The 20,645-nt window shown below is 42.7% G+C and overlaps 1 protein-coding gene across 2 annotated transcripts in view; it reads right to left on the bottom strand.

Moving 5' to 3' along the window:
- The window catches only part of HTR4 (5-hydroxytryptamine receptor 4), a 252,924-nt gene that overhangs the window by 90,644 nt on the left and 141,635 nt on the right, over window positions 1-20,645 (bottom strand). For both annotated transcript variants that reach the window (XM_025200897.1, XM_006021070.3), the window contains exons 5-6: window positions 10,482-10,635; window positions 6,990-7,558 (exon numbers count right to left, since the gene is read on the bottom strand). In XM_025200897.1, the coding sequence (XP_025056682.1) occupies window positions 6,990-7,558; window positions 10,482-10,635 (723 nt within the window). The remainder of the gene's footprint in view (window positions 1-6,989; window positions 7,559-10,481; window positions 10,636-20,645) is intronic.

Raw genomic sequence — 20,645 nt, 5'->3', positions numbered from 1 at the left:
ACTGATTTCCTCTTCTGCTGCTTTGGGATTTTTGCTCCTCCATGTGAATTGACTGACTGGCTTCCTCTCACTTTCCACAACAGTTTTAACTTGCTTCTGGAAGAATAATGGAGGAAGCAAGATACCCAGGTGTCTGAGAGGTGGTGAGAAGACAGGACAAAACTGGAAGTAGAATGGAAATGTACAGATCTGACCCTTTGATGAATGGCAACTTACCTTAAGCACTGAGCAAGTGGTTTTCAAAACCATTCCAAACAGGAATGCATCAAACATATTTGGAGTGATCACGGACATACTAATGTCCCAATATGACCTGTTTATAAGAGCCCTAGAGTTTGTAACCCAAAGTAAAGACTTTAACCAGTGGCTAGATAGGAACACTGGCACTGGAAAAATGAAGGGAGGTGATCAGGAGATGTAATTGGCTGTTAGAAGAGGGAACACAACCTCCTAGCACATAACTATGAGCTGATGATCACAGTGCTTTCAGCTGCATATGGGAGGCAGTGCCAATACAAAGAAACCTAAAATCACTGTAATCATGAAAAATCCCCCCTCTGACTCAGGAAGAGGGCGTTAAAGGTCACTATTTTCAAAAAAGAAACTTCATGTCTAAAAATGAATTCAGTCACCTTGCACAGTTTAGGGATTACAGATACATATGGCTCTTTAACTACATTGTATTATGCCCACTATTTTAGTCTTTCCTAATACAGCAGCAGGTTTCACAATAAAGCATGCACAAGTGACTGTGCAGAATCCTTCCAGGCCTTGGGTAAGCTCTGACCACTGCTCAGTTGCATCTTCCTCCCAGCCATATTCGGTACTGTCAAAATGCCAGTACTCATTCCATGCAGCAACCCCAGTGACATGAATGGGAGCCCTCTCCAGATTTTGCAAGAGAAGTTTTAGAAGAGGAGTGGTAAAGGCACAGTTTTCATATTCTGTGTTTAACAGGAATGAGACACACCTCAGGCAATTAATTCCAAGGGAAAGACAGCATTTCTCAGGTGCTTATGCCGATTTTACCATCAGCATTCGTGACTCATACACATTTAGTAGTTTGCTACAGTTATCCAGGAATTTATACCTGTCATGACTAATTAATGCACCTAAGCTGCTTAAAGACATTACAAAAAAACCAACCTATGCTTTATTTTAAACTTGGTGTGCCCCCATGCCGAGCCCAGTGCATGCCCAGACGAGGTACTACATTAGTTTGACCTGGCTTGCTCAATGTCTCTATAGATTGGGCACATCAGAAAGGCTTTTTTGGCACTTTTATCTAATAGCTGATTGAATCAGCTTTACATAAAAGCACCAAAAAGCCCCACTGACGCACACAATCTATACAGATGCTGCAGATCCGGGCAAACTGATGTGCTGCCTCTTGTGGTAAAGCATGGGTTTTCTTGGGGTTTTTTTTCCACGTCTGTCAGCAACTTTAATTTTTACCTTTTGCAGGTTGTAAATCCTTGTTCCAGTTCATTACTCAAAACTCTTTCCTAATATGTTCAGTAAATGGTATTCGAATCTGCAGTTTACTGGAACTGTTTAATCCATGTTGCAACATGAGCAACAAAACATGTGCAAAAGACATGTGACCAGTGATCAGACATATAAGAACTAATATGCATGAACTTCACATTATAGATATCACCGCAGATTTAGAAATCAGTTCACCAACTTTGCTTGAATTTTTTCCAGTTGATGTACGCTTCAAAGGTGAAGACTCAAGCGCTCAACATTATAAATGCACTGCAGAGGAATATTTGTTCTAGTAACATGCGGGTGCTTAGATTTTTGAAAAAAGCAAACCCCAAAGGGTTGCAAATATGATCAAATGAAAATTTGTTTTTAAAGTTAAAATATTTGACTTTTTTTTTCTATTGCACATAAAGCATGAGTTGTGACTGAAAGTGGATTCCATCTTATAGCTTCATGATATGTGTGCAGCAAGCTTGCATTTCAGGTTCCCGTGGATGCACACCTTTGACACGTTGGCAGAATTCAAGAACCAAATGGGTCTTATAGAAACTGATCTTTGCTTTCACCCCCAATTACTGATTCATGTCTAAGACACATTGATAGAGTGGAATCATCTGCCATCTCCCAGGCCCACAGTTTTTCATAAGTACTAAAAAAATAAAACAACAATGGGCATTTTACACATGCTCCGGGGTGGGGGGAGGAGGCAGAAACGCACTTTATTTTAGTGATTCACGCTAAGTAAAAGTGCCTAAGCATCATGTGTATCAGCATCCCCCGCACTGAAAAATGGTGGCAGGGCGCTTTGAACAAAAGCTCATTGAATGAACTTTAGTTCAAAGCACCTTGCCACCATTTTTCAGCATGGAGACACTGATACTCATGATGCCAGAGTCTGCTAGAGCATGTTCATTTCCGTGCTCTAGCAGACTTGATTAACCAAGTCTGCTCCAACGTGCTGGATTTCCAGCGCATCAGAGCCAGCTCCCTGCATGTCTATAGGAGCCCAATAAGTCTCTTCTTTCATTGGTTTGGATTTGGTGAAAGAGTCTGTCTCCTATGTCAATGCAGTGTCTTACCTGATCCTTTTTTCCTCTCCTAACATAAAGGTGAAAAATCCCTAACTGGCATAGTCTGAACTTTTTGGCTAGGGACAGACATTACACATAAACTGGTTTAAGTGATCAGAAACTGGTTTAAATCTGTAACAGAACAGATATTCAGTGTACATAAACCAGTTTGAAAATGGCTGAAGCAGGTTTGAGATAAACCTGGTTGAATGTAGTATCAGACTTAACTGATTTGGCTCAAACCAGTTTATGCAATGTCTGTCCCAGACCCCTTCCTGGTTTAACTTAAACTAGTCCCCCAGCATCCCAGATGCTTTGCAGCCCTCTCTGCTCCAGAGTGGGGCTGGCCCCGCCCCTCTGCTCCCTAGCTGGAGCTCTGACGAAGACTGCCATGTCCCTTCCCCCACCAACACCACTCACTGCTTAAGCAGGGACTCTCCTCCTCCCTTCTCCCACAGCACAGACTGTAACCAGCATGTGGTATGCTAGCTGATGCTGAGAGGTGTCTGTGTAAGGCAGACAAAACAAAGGCAGACAGGACAGTGTCTACTTAGGGTTTTTTGGAGCTAAACAACAGGTCATCTGATAATGTCCCTCTGTTCCTTCCTTGGAAAAAGTTGTTTAGTTCAAGCTTTTCCTAATAAGTGAGGCTTTTGTTTTCTTGATAGTGTGCTAAATGCTGTATTACGCCCTGTGTAACTCCCTGCTGGCTTCTAGCCTGAGCCACTGCAGGCATGTGCCTGCATTTCTTCAGTTCAGAGGGGATGTCTGTACAGTTACAAACCGGTTCAGCTTAGCCAGGTTAGGCTAACCTGCAAAGACTGAACCAATTCAGACTCAGGCTTTCTGAAAGTCTATCCCTAGCCTTTGAAGCAAATAGCATAAACAAGAACACTTTTTTCAATGTTTTAAGTCAGATGCATCCCAGAACAGTATTTACAACCCATCTTAAACCAAGATGAACACACCCATCCTATCTAGAACCTCTAGTCTGCCTCAGAAATACCTGATAGCTACAGTATTCAGGGATAAGAAAATGGTTTCAATTGAAGTAACAAGGTGACCCAATGAAGTTAGAGCTACTTATGAGTACAGCATCTGACATAGGTAAGGCATCTATCCCCACATATGCTAGTATTTATTCCTGCATCCCTAAATGAGTTATCCTGCCAAGATAAAGCGTTCAAGTTCTTTTTTGTAGAAAGCTCAGATTCAGTGCAATACTTCTGTCATCACTGACCCTGGGGCAATGCAGATAGCAGCTGCAACTTGCCCTCTGCTCAGGGAGTTGTAGAGGTCATCACAATCCAAAAAATGAGAAATCTTAGTTCAAGAAAGGAGTGCTGTTCAAGTAAAGAGAAAAATGTGCAGATTGAGCACCAGAGCCAAACAGTTTCTTCATTGCAATTTCTATGAAGCCAAGGACATAACTTTAAAAATGTCCCCATACACTGAAAAATTCTGTCGGAGGGTGTCAGGACCCGCCTGCTTGGGTAGAAAACCTAGTCTGGTGAAGGGAGATACTTAGCCTATAGCTTACAAGCATCTACCTGACTGACTTTATCATCTCTCCATGTAGGTCCCAACATGCTTTGTCTGTAAAAGAAAAGTGTTGATGCAATTTAACTTAGAAAAAAAGTTTTCTAGCAAGACTAGGTGCCCAAAGATTATAATTAGGCAGTTTTATGTTAAACCCAAACATCTATCCACATGAATGTATAATGCCCACCAGGGAACAGCTACCACTTTTCTCATCAGTTTAGGAAGCTGAAGAAACCAAAAAAGTAATTGCTCTCTGAAGGGCTGCTGTGCAGAGCACGCATTCTTCAGCATCATCATTTGATCACCCTGGGCTCCAGTGGAGAGGAGTTGGGAGGTTGCAATGTGAAGCAGACTTCTAGATTTTGCTCTGCTAAGCAGGATTTGGGAGGCACTGGGAGATGTTACTCCAATGGGAAGTGAGCTGAATTTCATTTGTTTCAGACCACTAAAGAGATGTGATCTATCTTAGCGAAGAGCTTGTCAAAACAAATCATTGTGGAGTCAGAGGAGTAAAAAGTGGAAAATACTTAGTCCTAACCCATTTCTCTGATCCATATGGAGTTATTTGCATTTTTAACTGCTCTTTCTACTCTAAGAAAGTCACAGAAACACAGGAAAAAGTGCAAGTGGTTCTTATATCGCCACTCATTCACACAAAGGACTTGAGGGAAAAACACTGGGAAAAGTAGGATTCAGGTATGGAAAGTTACAAATAGAAAACCCCTGTTGGGATGTCACCACCATATAGAATCCCCTTTATTATTTACTGCATTCTCTCTGGCTGCAGTTTCCAGCTATATCCAAGGAGAGTTTAACAGAAGGATGCCCTTGTAATGGCTAACTGGGATGCCTAGTGATGGAGGTAGGGCTTCCTTCATTGCTCATTCTCTGTAGGACATGTTCCCTCTCTCCCTGCCTCTCCAAACAACCCATTTGAGAGAGAAAGGAAGTTCTTTAATAAACCCTCGACCCCCAGACCCACTGACCTAGACACATATGGGTCTCCCTCCCTTTTCAGACCACTGGACTGTCCTCACATGCCTGGACTTTCAAAACAGTGGAGCCACTGACTGGTCCCCACAGCAATTGGTCTCATAAACATCCTGAGCCGAACAAATGAGTGAATCGTCATATAAAGCTGCTGCAAGTCCACAGTCTTTTCCCTCCCTGCTTCCTTGCAGTGACGCATATACCTCATCCAGCAGTTTCCTGGGAAGAGTCATTGGCTTGCTTGTCATGTGCTGAAGAGCTCTTTCAAAGTGAGCAGTGCCAGGGACAGCACGGCTGATCTGTAAATCCTTCCTCAGGAGAAAAGTGTTTGGCTCATCCCTGAGAGCACTGCTACGATGTAAATACCAGCTCAGACACAGACTCGGAAGTGGCACAGTGCCAAGGCTTGGTGATGAATCACAGGCATGAGGAGCTTAGCCTTTAGCACTCAGTTTTAATCAGCAGAGAATTTTAAATAAATAAGCCTTGTTTGTGGCTCAGAAACTTTAGAGGGCCTTTCGGAGCATCTGAGAGGAGATATTCTGCTGAGGCCCTACCTGCACTCCACCTGTTAAACTTCCATGGGTATTTCCAGATGGCTTGATGTTCATCATAAAAACAGGCAAATAGACATATCAAACACAATTTCTGGGAGTTCAGCTTCCGAACTGAACTTCACAGCTGGGATACATTTCTAGACACTAGTACGGTTACCTAGGCATCACTCATTACGCAGAGCTATGAGTGTCCAGTCCTATCTTCCCATAAATAAATCATAATATGCTGCCACTACACACTGGAAAATAAAAGGTGCTCACCTTGACCTTCCCCAAACCACTCCTTGCTTACCTCCCCAGCCTGTTGATAGCAAGTCAGGAAGGCGCTTTTCATACAGCATTCATTCTTCTGGTAGAGAACCATAATGTTCATGCTTTCTACTAACTCACCTTATCCTGTTCCCAAATCATGACTCTCAACAGGGCTGTGACCCCTTATCTGCAGCAGGCTCACAGAATCTGCAGGCTAACACTTGACAACAATAAAAGATAGACGTCCTTTTGCAAACACATTCTTAAAATACCTTAGCTGGAGACCATTAGCTGCTAATGAAATTCATAGAAAAACACAGGGTAAATGATTACTATGGCATGCCAAGGAGAATCAGACTCCTTCCATTGATTCAAAAAAGAAAATAATGGCTGGGATTTTACAAAGAGAATCAGGCATAATATGGAATTAAAATGAAGACTCTTGCTAACTAGAAGGGTTGCCTTTCACAAAGGTGTAATTCTGACCACTTGGGTTATAGTGTAGTTAAATGGAACAGATGTATCCATAACAATGTTTATGAAAGTGGTCCAGTCCTATCTTCCCAGAAACCAATCATAATATGCTGCCACTACACGCTGGAAAATAAAAGGTGCTCACCTTGACCTTCCCCAAACCACTCCTTGCTTACCTTCCCATCCTGTTGATAGGAAGTCAGGGAGGCACTTTTCATACAGCATTCATTCTTCTAGTAGAGAACCACAATGTTCAAGCTTTCTACTAACTCACCTTATCCTGCTCCCAAATCATGACTCTCAACAGAGCTGTGACCCCTTATCTGCACAAGGCTCACAGGATCTGCAGGCTAACACTTAACAACATCTATGAATGTGTGGGGCCTATTGTAATAGTGTGTACCTATAAAACAACTGCTTGGCCCGCATCAACTGGCATTGATCAGGCACTACTCCAAGTTTGTTCTGGTGTTATAATTGCACCTCCTTTGGAAATGTAACTGTTTAGGTACCTCTGGAAAGAGAAATTGGTCCTTTTGATAAAAAGCCACTGATAACAGCAAAACAACTGCTGAAAGCAACTCAAAATATTCTGCTATGTCTAAAAACCACTCACCTTAGCACATGTGTTGATCCATTTATAGTGGTGGTAGAACAGGGGACGGCTGGACCCAAGATGGAAGGCCTTCGATATCGTTCATCACCACAACACAGAATGATGAGGAAGGCACGTCTGAAAGATTTGTTCAAGAAGGCGTACAGGAAAGGGTTCAACCCTGAATTGATGTAGCCCAACCACAGGAAAGCTGTCCACAGCTGCTCGGGCACAGTGTAGTTTATGAAAGGGTCCACTATGTTTGTAATAAAGAAGGGAGCCCAGCATAGGCAGAAGCACCCCATGATGATACACAGGGTTTTGGCAGCTTTGGTCTCAGTCTTCATACGATGGGTACTATGCTGGTCAGGATGGTGCTGCCTCCCATCTGTGGGAGCTCCTGCACGCTGGAGGATCCGGATCTGGCGGGCATGCTCCCTGGCTGTGATGTAGATCCGATAGTAGGCCAGCACCATCAGGAGGAAGGGAATGTAGAAGGCCACCACTGAGCAGGTAATGGCATACGGCTTGTTGACCATGAATACGCAGTAGGTTGAGTTGGAAGCCTTGTTGAACTGCCTTTGTTGTATCTAAAAGGGTGGGATGGGGAGGGGAGAAAAAAGAACAAGAACAAAAAACAAGAAAATGTTTATCACAGTTTCTCTGATGACACAAATCTGACAACTTGGTTGCTTTTCTGCCTCCTCAGCTGGCTTTTGCTTCTCTCTATCTTCCTCTTTTTTTTTCTCCCTCATTTTTCGTATCTATTGTGCCTGTCTTTTCCATCTGCCATTATATCATATCCTCCCTGTGTGTTCATCACCATGTAATCTGCTGCACTGAAGCTCTTGATGGGCTATTACTCTGTAGTGAGTGCCACTGCTCCAAACTTGCCAGAGACCTCCTCAACCTGGCTATTAAGTATTCATGATCTCCCTGAATTAGAGATCAAAGAATACAAACTAACCCCCCCAACCTCAGACAAAAGCAAAAGAAGAGTAATATTTGCTTTCTGCTCTTCATCCAACATCTACCAGCAATAAGACTGTCCAGACTTTTCCTAACCAAGCCCATCTTGGAAACTAGAGAAGAGCCTGAATGAAGTTCATGATCTGCATTAAACAGAACAGACTTCAGCCAGCCTCATCTTTTGACTACAGAATTGTAACCCACAAAGAGTTCCTGTCTAATACGCCATAAATCTGCCTTGAGCTTCTGTAATGTTCTTGTGTTGAACTTCCATGGGGATGCATTTGTAGGGGCTGTAGGATTCCTTGGGCTGCATCTGGACCCTGGCCCCAGACCATGAATACTCACTGGTAAAGAAGAAACAGAGAGGGTGGTGGAAAAAGAAGGAAACTAAAGTATGTGAGTTTAGGCAGGAAATCCTCTGATAGAATTGTTTTGCTACAGGACTGAAGCATCAATTCAACCAATACTAACATTCCTGCCATTACACACCTGTGAGATAAGCATCATTTCCTTTCATTTTCTTTCCTGCACTGATTTTAACAAGACAGTGTGAGAATAAACTTGTCATTTTATTTAGAGCAGTGGCCACTGTCACATTGATTTAAAAATGAAGATGCTGTTTGAATGTTTTCAAAATACGTAGACATGAGGTGTTTTCCACACTGTCATGCCTAAGCCCCATCACGACTATAACCCTATTTCTTTGATGTACTGTGCATTGTCAAGGAAGATACAGTTACACAGGGACACAATTACAGCAAGCACTTTGCTCTGGCATTTAAAGAGTCAATACACAGAAATAAAATTAAGCTTTTTCTAAAAATGATTCAGGCAGAAAAGTCAATGGAAAAAATCAATGGATGGAAAAATTATTTCTTTAAAAAATGCATAACCTAAAGTGGTCCTCGTTTCTTACAAAATGTATCATCTAAAGATGCCCATCTGTTGGTAATGATGGCTTTATCGCCTGGTCCATATGCCAGACAGATTGCACCTGGAGCCAAACAAGAGCCCCAAAATATTAATATCTCCTCTCAGGGTTTGAAACTTGATTTGTTCTGAGATTTGGCTTGTAGGATGCTACCCCAGGTTCTCTTTAAATAGGGCATTTTTACACTTCATCATTTTTCTTACTGCTGTTAATTCTATCATCTACACATTGGTAGGACAGGCAGGGATTTACAGCTCTTACCTCCATGTCCTGCAAAAGAGATTCTGAAAATAAAGTTACAGGGAATGGTATAAAGACTGACTGCATAATTTAAATAGCCCAGAATATGAGGGAGATTTTGCCCTAACCCAATAAGGGCTACGTTGAAACTTGGAGTGCTTCAGTGTTTGGCAAAAAGGAGAAGAAGCAACTGCCCTGCCTGGACTCGTGTGTATGCCCTCAGGCCACCCAGGGTTTCCAATTCACATCTCAGACCTCCATATATGTTGTTCCTAAAGGAGCAAGACTCATCCATCAAGTTCTAACTGTACCATGTGTCAGTTTAGATCCTATGGCCAAGATCTTCAAAAGAGAGTGGGGGTGTTGTAAAGCCCAATGTTTGCGTGTTCAACTAGAGACATTTTTAAGTACTGAATATTTGCCCTCTGAAAATCAACCCCCTTTTTAGAGTCACAATTCAGACACTCAAAATCACTAAGCACATTAGAAAATGTTGGCCAGTGAGATGTTAACCTGCAAATGAAGACATCAGACTTTCTCTTTCTGTGACTTTCTCTGATGCATCTTCACGAAACACTGACTGCACAATTATTACAGTGCAGTCATTTAGTACTTGTATAAACACATACTAAATGACTGTGCAGTAATCTAAGTTATTGTGCAGTAGTGCTGATGAATGGCTTTTTTGTGATGCTGCTGCACAGTAGTGTTGCATCCTGGTTGATGCCACACAATGCTACTATGCAGTACTATTGGGCAATTGCACAGTCAGTGTCTCGTGTAGATATGGCTACTGTCAGGAGTTAGTCGTAATCATGGTACATGACCCCCCCGGAAAAAGTTAAATTCTATGTGTGCAAGATCAATTCATAGGAAGCTTATTTCCCCTAACAATCAGAGGGACACAACAGAACGCTGAAGGGCATTCAACTTATAAGCAAATGTGTAGTCCTGATGAGTTAAAGGACTCGCACAACAATCTGATCTATAGACAACATGGTCTGTGCAATATGCTCCCTGTACAGAGTACATGCAACTGGACTCCCAGTGTAATAAGTGGTTAAGTGGGAGTCAGCACCTTGCAGATTCAGTCTACAGATCTTGAAATACAGATTTCTCTTTTTCCTAGTTTTGACCCAAAGTCTGCTCTTCTTCCTTGGCCAGAATGCCTACTGGCCTTTAAAACAGAAGCCCCATCTCCAGACATTCAGCAGCTCCTCTAAAGAGATGACCTTGTGTTTGTCACTAAAACTCTGTTTTTGCTTGCATCCCTTTCTGGTATGGGGGAAAAAAAAGCAAAAGTGCACATCCTGGATGCAATCACAGAATACTCTTCCCACCAAGCAATTGGAATTCCACTTACTACTCACCAAGTCTATTATGCCAATGCTATTCCAGCCTTGCATTATGGGGAGAAAAGAAATAAATGTCGGGATTACCCAGCACCCTCCAAGCATTACAGCAATGCGTATTGGCGTCATCTTATTCCTGTAAACCAGAGGCTGGCAACAGATGGCATAGTACCTGAAAGAGGAAGGAAAGAGATTACCCATGAGTTACAGAGACCACTCCAGGTGTTCTACAAATAAAATCACAGCATATTTTATCCAATCTGTTTCTCCCATTTTAAAAATAGAAATAATGCTTTGCTTTTCTATGGTTGCCTTTCATCCAAGGAACTCAGAGCACTTTGAAAATATGGAATGAATGAAGCCTCAGAATCTCCAGGGCAGGAGATTCAATATCTTTGTTTCACAGCCAGGGAAGCCAAGACACAACTCAATACAGAGTCTTGTCCAAAGTCACAGAACACAATAGTGGGTATAACCTCTAAGTTAATTCACATCTCTGACTGCTAATCCTGTTCTTTAGCCACACAGCCACCATGTTCCATCTTTTTCCAGTGATGAAGACTGTTATGGCTACATAGAAGATAGGCAAGCTAAGAAGCTGATTTTTTTTTTTATTTCAAATTAATGGCTGTTTACATTGATGCATGCTAGCTAATCATTTCTTATTCATGTCGGCTGCTGAACAATGGAGGTGGGGAACATGCTTTACTAGAAGAGGCAGTGCATTAGTTCAACCAGCGTCTATAGATTGGGCACTTCAGTGGGGCTTTTTAGCACTTTTATCTAAAGCATTTGCATCTGTTTGTGCCTCTTTGGCTTCCTTAGCCCTGCTCCCTTTCACTTTCATTTCACTCAAATCTTGTCCAGACACATTTCCACATGCAACCTGGAGAATGGGCCAAAAGACTGGGAAACTGACTGTCTTTCAATACCTCTATAGCAGAGAGGCTGTGCGCATGACAGCATCTTAAGTTCAACTCTCACTCCCATTTCCATTTTGGATTAATGATAATAACAACAAGACACCACCTCTTTGTGCCATAAATTTCAAAGTGCTTTACAGAGAAAAATATCGTTATTTTGACTGTATTTTGAAGAAACTGAGGCAAGGAACTGCAACATGCCCTGTCCGGTGTCACAGTTAGGTAAACAGCAAAACCATAATGAAAAATGTGTCTTCTGATCCTCAGCCTTCTGGCATCCACGCATCACATATCTGCATCAAAAGAACTTACCTAGTACCTGCCCAAAACACGCAATGTATTGACATGGCCGAGGACGCCAAATTCAAACACAAAAAGATCTATACCCATAGATGAAGCAATGCATCCTCCATGACACCACACTTCAAGTTTGGGCTGGATCGCATTCTAGTCTTTGCTTGGGTAGTAGGGCTGTGCAAAACAGCATTGTTTCATTTCAACTTCCATTTCAACGAGACAGTGTTTCATTTTGAGTTTTGTTTCATTTCAAAACCACTGCTCCGTTTTGTTTCATCGAAGCTCTTTCGCTGTTTCAGTGCTGTTTCAATATTTTGCCCATAGGCTATAATGGGGAAGCATGAAACTGCCTATAGCAATGTCATTTCTTGCCTGATTCAGATTAAACTTGCAGGGATGGTAGGCCCTAATGAGGCCATGAAGCCTGCCAGCTTTCAAGGAGATAGGTGCAGGGGTTTCTGGGAAACTGCACCTCAGGCTGCTGACAAGCAAAACTTGTGACACATGTGTGTGTGTGTGTGTTAAGGTGCACCCTTATTGGTGCTGCGGCCTCTACGTGACACGGTAGTGTGCCCCAATGAGGCATCTTCCTCCCCTACAGCCTCAGCTTGATCCACCACTTTAAATGACAACAGGTAAAATAAAAAAACAGGGGTTTCTGGGAAACTGCACCTCAGGCTGCTGACAAGCAAAACTTGTGACACATGTGTGTGTGTGTGTGTTAAGGTGCACCCTTATTGGTGCTGCGGCCTCTACGTGACACGGTAGTGTGCCCCAATGAGGCATCTTCCTCCCCTACAGCCTCAGCTTGATCCACCACTTTAAATGACAACAGGTAAAATAAAAAAATAGTGAGCACTAGCACAGTAGCACCAGCACCATCTCAGGCAGCCAAACTGTGACAGAGCCTTTCTTTCCGTTTCTGAACAAGCTTCTTCTCCAGCGTGTGTGTTAAGGCACACCCTCACTGGTGCTGCGACCTCTACACAACATGGTAGTGTGCCCCAATGAGGTCTCCTCCTCTCCTACAGCCTCAGCTCAGCCTACCACTTTAAATGACAACAGGTAAAATAATAATTTAGTGAGCAGCACAGTAGCACCAGCAGCATCTCAGGCAACCAAACTGTGACAAATCCTTTCTTTTCTCTCCTGCAAGAGCTTCTGCTCCAGCAGCTGCCAGGGACGTCTCCCTGCCAGGCCCAGCCCTAAGGCTTAGATGTGCCCAGGGCCCTACATCCTTCCTATCACGTGCTAGGGGTGTTGGTCTAAGGACATGGCACTGGCAGACAAGGTCCTTTCCTTTGGGTCAATCTAATCTGCTACCTTTTAGCAGACCAACTGAATAGTTACAGAAATATACCTTAGCAAGCTTTGGATTGAAAAACCCTTCGTAAGGCTAAGGAAGAACCTGCAGGGGTGGGTGTGTTCCGGAATGGAAGGAATAGTAAAGAAGCCAGAGGCTGGCCTGGCATGTAATGCAGGCAAGAAAGCCAGTCAGTGAAAAAGGAAATGGAGGCATCAGGGGGTGAGGGACGGGCTGGGGTTGCGGGAGAAGGGGGATGTAGCAGCGCAGGTAAAAGTGGAGCGGTACCTGGGGAGGCAGATGTCCAGCAGGGTGTAGTGTCAGAATTCCACTGTCTATATTGAGTCCATGACTTTCTGTACCTAGGAGGCTGATGAAGTGCAGTTCATAGGCACCAAGCGGTTCATGGCCCCCATGATCTCTGTTGCCGTGTGGGACTCATTCATCACCTCGGCTTGAAGGAGAGCTCACCGATGGCCTGACTGGTCACACCAGTGCCCTGTGACGAAGAGGTAGGCGTGATCTCCACCCCAGCTGCTCCAGATGTTGGAGGTGAAGCATAAGGCTACCTACGGACCTGCCTTGCACAGCTCCTCCCTCAAGTACTCCCTGCATGTCTCATACAGGGAGGGCACCACCGTCCTGATGAAGGTGATGCATGCGAGCACTTGGTAGGATGGGGCCACGAGCGCCATGAGCCGCCTGAACCCTGGTCACTCAACTAAGGAGAGGCTGGCCATTGACAGCAAGCATCTCCCCAATGATCTCGCTCGCTCTTGCAACACGCCCCCCTTTCTGTTCACCTTTCCCCCACTGTTCCAGGGTGGCCTGCCTCTGCTTTGTGGGGACAGGGGCTTTGGAGCGAGAGGGGGACTTCCCTTTGGGCACGCTCGCACTGGTACCAGGCTGAGGAGGAGCAAGGGCTTGCAGAGATGCATCAACATCCCTGTGGTACTCATGTGTTTTGTTCCCTTGCCCCAGCTGGTTTTGGCTCAGCAGTGCAGGGAGATAGTATATGTGGGATCATCTGCCAGCTCAAAAAGATCCCAGACCACACTACCTGCTCACTTCTGGGGTACGGGTGCATGTGTGGATGCTGCAATTTCCCCCTCCTCAGCAGGCAGGGGCACAGCAGCAGGAGTGGACTCAGCTGAACTGCTTGCCTCTGCAACCTCTACCTCAGCCTCCTTTGAAGTGCCTTCTGGGGAAGGAGACCTGGCTCTAAGGGAAACTTGAGGGGTGTGGAGCACAAACTCAGCTGATTTCCCCTTCCTTCCCCAGAATTTCCCTTGCTATGGCACTCAGATACAGATTCAGATCCAGATCCAGCTCCTCCTCTGGCACTGGAAACCTCAGCATGAAAGTGAAATGGGGGTGGAGGAGACAGTCATGCTAGTGCTGTTGCTGCTGCTTGTTGTCATAGTGGTGGTGGGGCAAGGAGGTTATGGCAGGTGTTCTTGGAGGGAATGCAGACTCAGGCACAGGCAGTGGTACTGTCACTGCTCCCCTCTCCTTGCCACTTCTGGAAACCTCATCCCTGCTAGTTGTAGGAAAGAGACTGTGCCACAGTTTGGGGGGGTTGGAATTTACACCTCTCCCTCTATCCCCTCTTCTGCCCCTCCCTGAAGGCTTGCCAACTGCCTTTCTATCACGCTTCATGGTGTGTTTCACAGTGTCTTGTTTTTATAAAAATATATAAATGTATCTGCATTCCTATATAAATTCTATAATGTAATATGCTGAAAGATATAAATGTATAGAAATAAAAATATATGCATCTGCCTTCCTATATAAATTCTATAGCACAATACCCAATATAATTATGAAATTGAAAATAATAAATCAATAAATATAATAATAAAATAAAAGGGTCTGGAAGAAGGCAAAAGGTATTGTGGAATTCCACTTGGTAAGCTAGCAAGTAGGAAATCAAATCAATGGTAGTAGTAGCCTTTGTTGTCTAACACTCCTGAGCTGCTAGAAGATAGCTCAGTAACTGTCAGACTCCAAGGCAGAAAGTAGGCCAACTCAAACAATGCTGCCTTTTATGCTGGTTTTCTATCCCTCCCCCGAGCACTGGGATTGGAAGGGACCTCAGGGAAGGATCACAGTCACTGGCCAGCTACATAGTCAATAACGAGAGCAGTCCTTCCCCCCTCTCTCTCCTTACTTTCTGTTTCCCTGCAGGTAAGCCCAACTTCAGCTTCGAAACTCGAAACGTTTTGAAACTCTTAAAACACTTCAACTGCCCTCATTTCATTTTCAGGCTGTTTCAAAGCCCTTTGTTTCATTTCAATTTCGCTGTTTCAAGCTCGGAACAAGTCGAAATAGCATCAAAATGAAACAGCCACTGGAATTTCACACAGCACTATTGGTTAGTACTGTTAGTAAGAACAGCTTTTCTAAATGGTTAATTCGTGGCTCTCAAAGCACTTTTTACAAAGCTAGGCCAGGATTGTTATCCCTGGTTTATGGAAGGAGAAACTGAGGAAGAGTGACTTGCCCACAGACTAAAGGTAAGTAAGTAACAGAGCCAGGGAAAGAACCCAGTCTCTCCATTTCCAGACCAGTGCTTTAGTCATAAGGCTTCATTGTAAATGTTTCTTTAACTTTCTTGCTTTGGATTTGATGGCATTGAAAAATGGTGTCAATATATGGGCACATGGACTGTAAAGCTACTCCAATATCAAAGACACACACCCACAATATCAAGGAAAGTTCCCATGCTAACTCTACCAAGTAAATTGATAGGGAGTAAATTAAATACTCTATTGGGTGATGCAAGACAATTTCTTCTTGATCTTTTCAGGCACTTTTTAGGCAATTTCTTCCTGATCTCTTCTTGATAAAACACAGGAATTTTAAAAAGTGCCTTTTAATGCAAAGTGTTTGATAGCTCTGCTCATGAAACTGTATTAAATTCTCCTTTAATAAATCAGCCATGGGCTTCACTAACTGTAACCATTTGCAAATGAGAACATTTTCAATTTCCTTTTTAAAGTCTCAAGGGATCCTGCAGCTATGATAGCTCTTAGAAGACTGCTCCACAGCTAGAGATGACTACATGAAAAATAGACCTGCACCAGCCTGAGCAGCATGAGAGTATAGGAACTGCCATAAATGATCAGACTTGGTATTAGCCTTGCCCAGTATTCTGACACTGATAAGTGACCAGTACCAGCTGTTTCTGATGAGTGTACCAGAAGCCTTGCAGAGGTCAGTTATGGAATAATCTGCATATAAGGAAAAGAGGGAAAGATGCTAATGCCTGCACGGTAATTGAAATATTTGCTTTTCTGTTTTTCTGCTCAGTGACTGCAACAAGTGATTTAAAGAGAAACTGCATCTGAACACAACTTAATGGTTTATAGAGCATCTCAGGGCTAGTCGGAAAATTAGAAACTAACCCTCAGCTGGTAGCTGCACAAAGTATCTCCTTATCTCATGACATATTGCTAAGATGGAGCAGTGATGGTTTGACTTCAGATTTTTCCTACAGAAACAAGCGAATTGAGTTCAAGGATGTATTTCTTCACTATGAAATACACCTCATTCGGTTGAACAGGGAGTGTAGAAGAATACCAGTTTTTGCTGTTGGGTGTTTCATCCAGGCATCTCAAATTATTTTACAAAAGTAAGGAATTGTCACTGAGGCTATAAACAGATGTTGTTCTTAGCACAGATTAATCCATTCCGGGATGTGTCCTGGCACAGTTGATCTGCTTCATTGTGTGACATGGATGTTGCCCACTGTCTTGCAGGGTTGAGCCCCTGCTACTCCCAGGGGTTCAGAGGCCTGATCCTATGAGACAACTGCAAATGGGGAACCCCGAATTCTCCAGAGCACACAGGATCAGGACCCGGAAGCAGTAGGAGCTTCTACCCATGCTCTCCTGCCCCGAGCAAATGAACGTCCTCTGCAAAAAGACAGCCTAAAATTATTACTAAACTTTTCATAGGCACAATTTTGGACATTTATGGTGCTACAGTCACGGAAGTTTGTTTGCTTGGGCTTTGTACCATCACAAAAAATGTCATAGCAGCACAATGATGATAAATATCAAACAGAAACTGAACCACAGGGAAGAGAAGTACTTGGCTAATAGTCACAGAGGCTACAAACAAATGTTGCATTTGTCCTACAAGAAACAATTTTCTCCCAAATTAAAGTGCAAATGTTTACGCACTCATGTATGTTGTCTTGGGACAAACTCTAAAAAGGTTCATGGGATAAGAAGTGCTAAAAGTTTTCTTCAGAACATCACAAAGTATGTCTGAATGGTTGTCCCAGGACTGCATCATTGAATCAATGTCAGAAAAGTGGCCTCTTGCTAAACCCGTGATTGGAAGTGTGATGTGTGTGTATGCCAACCCTGTGACCTATCTGTTCCAGAACAAGCACAGGCATAACTGGTCCTGAGACAAATGCAACATCTGTTCCCAGCCAGAGTGAATCAAGGGTAGTATCAAGAGCATAACCAAAGAAGAGCTGTTGAAAAATACCTTTGTGGTTCTGTTTGGTTGAATTTTTAAAATAATTTTCTCTGACCAGGTTTGCGCCCGCCGCAGGAATGTGAGCTGTTTTGAGTAGCTCTTTGAAATAAACTCTCATGGACCCAGAGGGACAGACTTCCATCTTCAGCTTTCTCTGTGCAAAAATGAAGTTTATTTCCTACCTATGGGGATTTTTTACCATCTTGTACCATCTACACTTTTCCCAGAGCCTGATGAAGTGACTTTGATCTTGAAAGCTTGCAGAAAGGGACAATTTTCTTGCCATTTTCCAATTGGTCTAATAAAAGATATCATTTTGGAACCAAGAGTTCTAGTTCTTTGTATGTCTTTTTGTCTCAGACCAACGCGGCTACCAAGTACACCCCTGAATCATGTGAATATGGGAATATAATAAACAGAAATAATCAGGAGATAAATTAGCAAGAACATACTGAAGGACAAGGACACACTGGCTGCATCTACCCGAGATGCTGACTGCACAGTAACTCATTGCTACTGCACAGTAGTGTCGTGTGGCACAAATTGTGACACAATGCTATTGCGCAGTAGTAGTGAGCTACCGTGCAGTCAGCATCACCAAAAAGCCATTCAGGCATGCTACTAGGCAGTAACTCTGGTTACTGTGCGGTCATTCATACCTGTGTATGCAAGTAGTAAATGACTGTAAAGTAGTAACTGTGCAGTCAACATCTTGTATAGATGCAGCCACTGAAAACTATAACACAGTACTGAGAGTACCCAGTGACAGAGACTCTGAACTGGTCCTGCATTATACCTCTAGCCAAATTTAGAGAAGTGAAAATGATACTAGCCTATATTACGGTGAAAGCTAAATGAGAACAGAGGAAATTCTATGATCTTGAAATCTGTCTTCATCCAAATCATCAGGAAAACAAAAGAATTTTCAAAGTAGTGCCAGAAACAACATTTCATTTCAGATCATTCAGATTATTTTCATGTTGATAAAATCAAAATGCTTTGTTTGCTTTCAAAATTCTAAAACCTCTGTAATATATATATATATATGGAAAAAATAAAAAAAAGTCATTTCAAACCAAAATGTTGCATTTCAGAAGTGTTGAAGCAGAATGTTTTTACCTTGTTGGAATCCATTTCCTGCCCATTTTTTTTTTTTAAACAATGCAAAATGTTGTAATCAGTATGCTCCCACTGGAAGCTTCACTTTCAACAGAATTGAGTTTTCAAACAAATAAACATTTTGTTAGAAAATTTTCCATTGGTTCTAATTACATTTCTGATTGCTAGCTTGACAAGTAACATCAGACATTCATGCTAACACGTCTTCCATAATGATCACACTTGCAAGCTCAGATGCTATCTGAAATGTCTCTTTTTCTAGAATTGAATTCAACTGAAATTAAAGTTAAAGAAAATGATGCTTGTAGCCTGATTCTCAATTATCCTGAGGCCATTTGACATCATTCTGGCATGGTAAAAGTGTCTTAGTTTAAGTGAAAATTAGGATAATTTACCATAGTGAAAGGAGTTTGCCTCTCCATGGCCCTTTTACTTAGGGCAGTACCGAGGTAGAGCTGAGACTTGGTGCGCCCTTTTAACAAGCTCTCGTGGAATGAGGGAATGGGACTGTGGTGAACAGTCAGAGTTTAATGACATAATATCATACATCTTTGTGATAATTGCAGGTCACCTGAGAACTACCATCAGTTTATATAACCTTGTGCTATGTTTGCCATAGCTTATTGAGGCAGGGGTTTTTCCCCATTTGTTCTGTGCTTCTGTACTAAGGGAATAAACCAGTTGACCCTTGAGTTCAAACAGCATTTCCAATAAAGCATTTTCCTGCTTCCTGGGACAGATGGTACTGCTCCATATACCGCTTGCAATGGCCCTTGTGGTACAGAGCACCAGGGAGATAAAACTGGGATATTTTTCTTGCCTAAAGACCCCTCCTGGAAAGCGTTGCTCAGACGAAGTTACAGAATTCGTAAGGTGCAACACAGAGCAAGTCCCTGTGGAGCCCCGAGGGAGAGGGCACATTTTGCTGACAGGTAAAAATAGAAAATAAATAAAGGTGGGAAATGAGAACAAAAAATTCGCTCTAGCAATTAACATGGTGAGTCAGGAGCAGCAGTCAGATAAGGAAGTCATCAGGAAATGTTCTCAATTTACTAGAGTGGGGAAAACAGCTGATCCTAATGGTTCCAGTTGTTACATTACTGTACTCTTGTCTGTGCTGCAGCTGATGGCTGTACACGCTATTAAATGATCATTGGAGTAAAAATTATGACTATAAAAATAATATCTTATATTTCTTCCTGCTCTGTGATTCTGCAGCTATTTTTCTCCATTTACATGTCAAAAGATTATTTTTCTGTAAGGTCTACTTTTGCCGCACACTTCATCTGTAATCAAAAAGTTGAGCTGGGTTCTGGCTGCCTCCTCTTCATCATCATTATCGTCATCCATAATAAAGGTTTTGTGGTCAAAATACAGGTGAGGATGTTGCTGATCATATATGAGACTGAGAATGATAAAGTTCATTCCATCCTGATTCTTCACGGCTAGCTGGAGGAACAACTTATTGTTTCACTGAACCCTCCTGTCAAGCCCCAAAAGTGATGATCTTGGAAAGGAAGCCTACCACATGGGCCAGGCACTACACAAGCATGTAGGCATACAGAACTCATGCTAAATGGGCCAGAACTTCAGCTGGTATCAGTAACCATAGCTTAACAGAAGTCAGTGGAACTACGGTGATTCACGCCAGCTGAGGATTTGGCATATGCATTAATACGGGCTTTCAAACAGCTACTGACTCACTTCAATAAAAATCATTTCAATTTTAACATTGCTGACAATTTTGATTTTAAAAAAATGTCAATGAAATAAGTGTCATCTTATTCCAAACAAGTTCTTCCCAGTAACATAGGAACTGCCTGCCTTTGCTCTTAAGGAAGCATATATCTGGTAAAAAAATGGAAAATATACATAAAAATCATAACATAATTTTGCCCAGTGAAATTAGTTTAAACATACTCTGACTATCCAAGACCTGCTGTTGGGATTAGTATTTCCATGAAAATGCCAACTTTATAACCATCCACTGCAGAAAGCAGCCCCCTTTTTGCTTTAGGGACTAGTAACTTTGGCATAAGCTGTAGG

This window comes from Alligator sinensis, unplaced genomic scaffold (genome assembly GCF_000455745.1).
Source record: "Alligator sinensis unplaced genomic scaffold, ASM45574v1 scaffold360_3, whole genome shotgun sequence".
Lineage (NCBI taxonomy): Eukaryota > Metazoa > Chordata > Crocodylia > Alligatoridae > Alligator > Alligator sinensis.
This window is presented reverse-complemented; position numbering and strand designations above follow the sequence as displayed.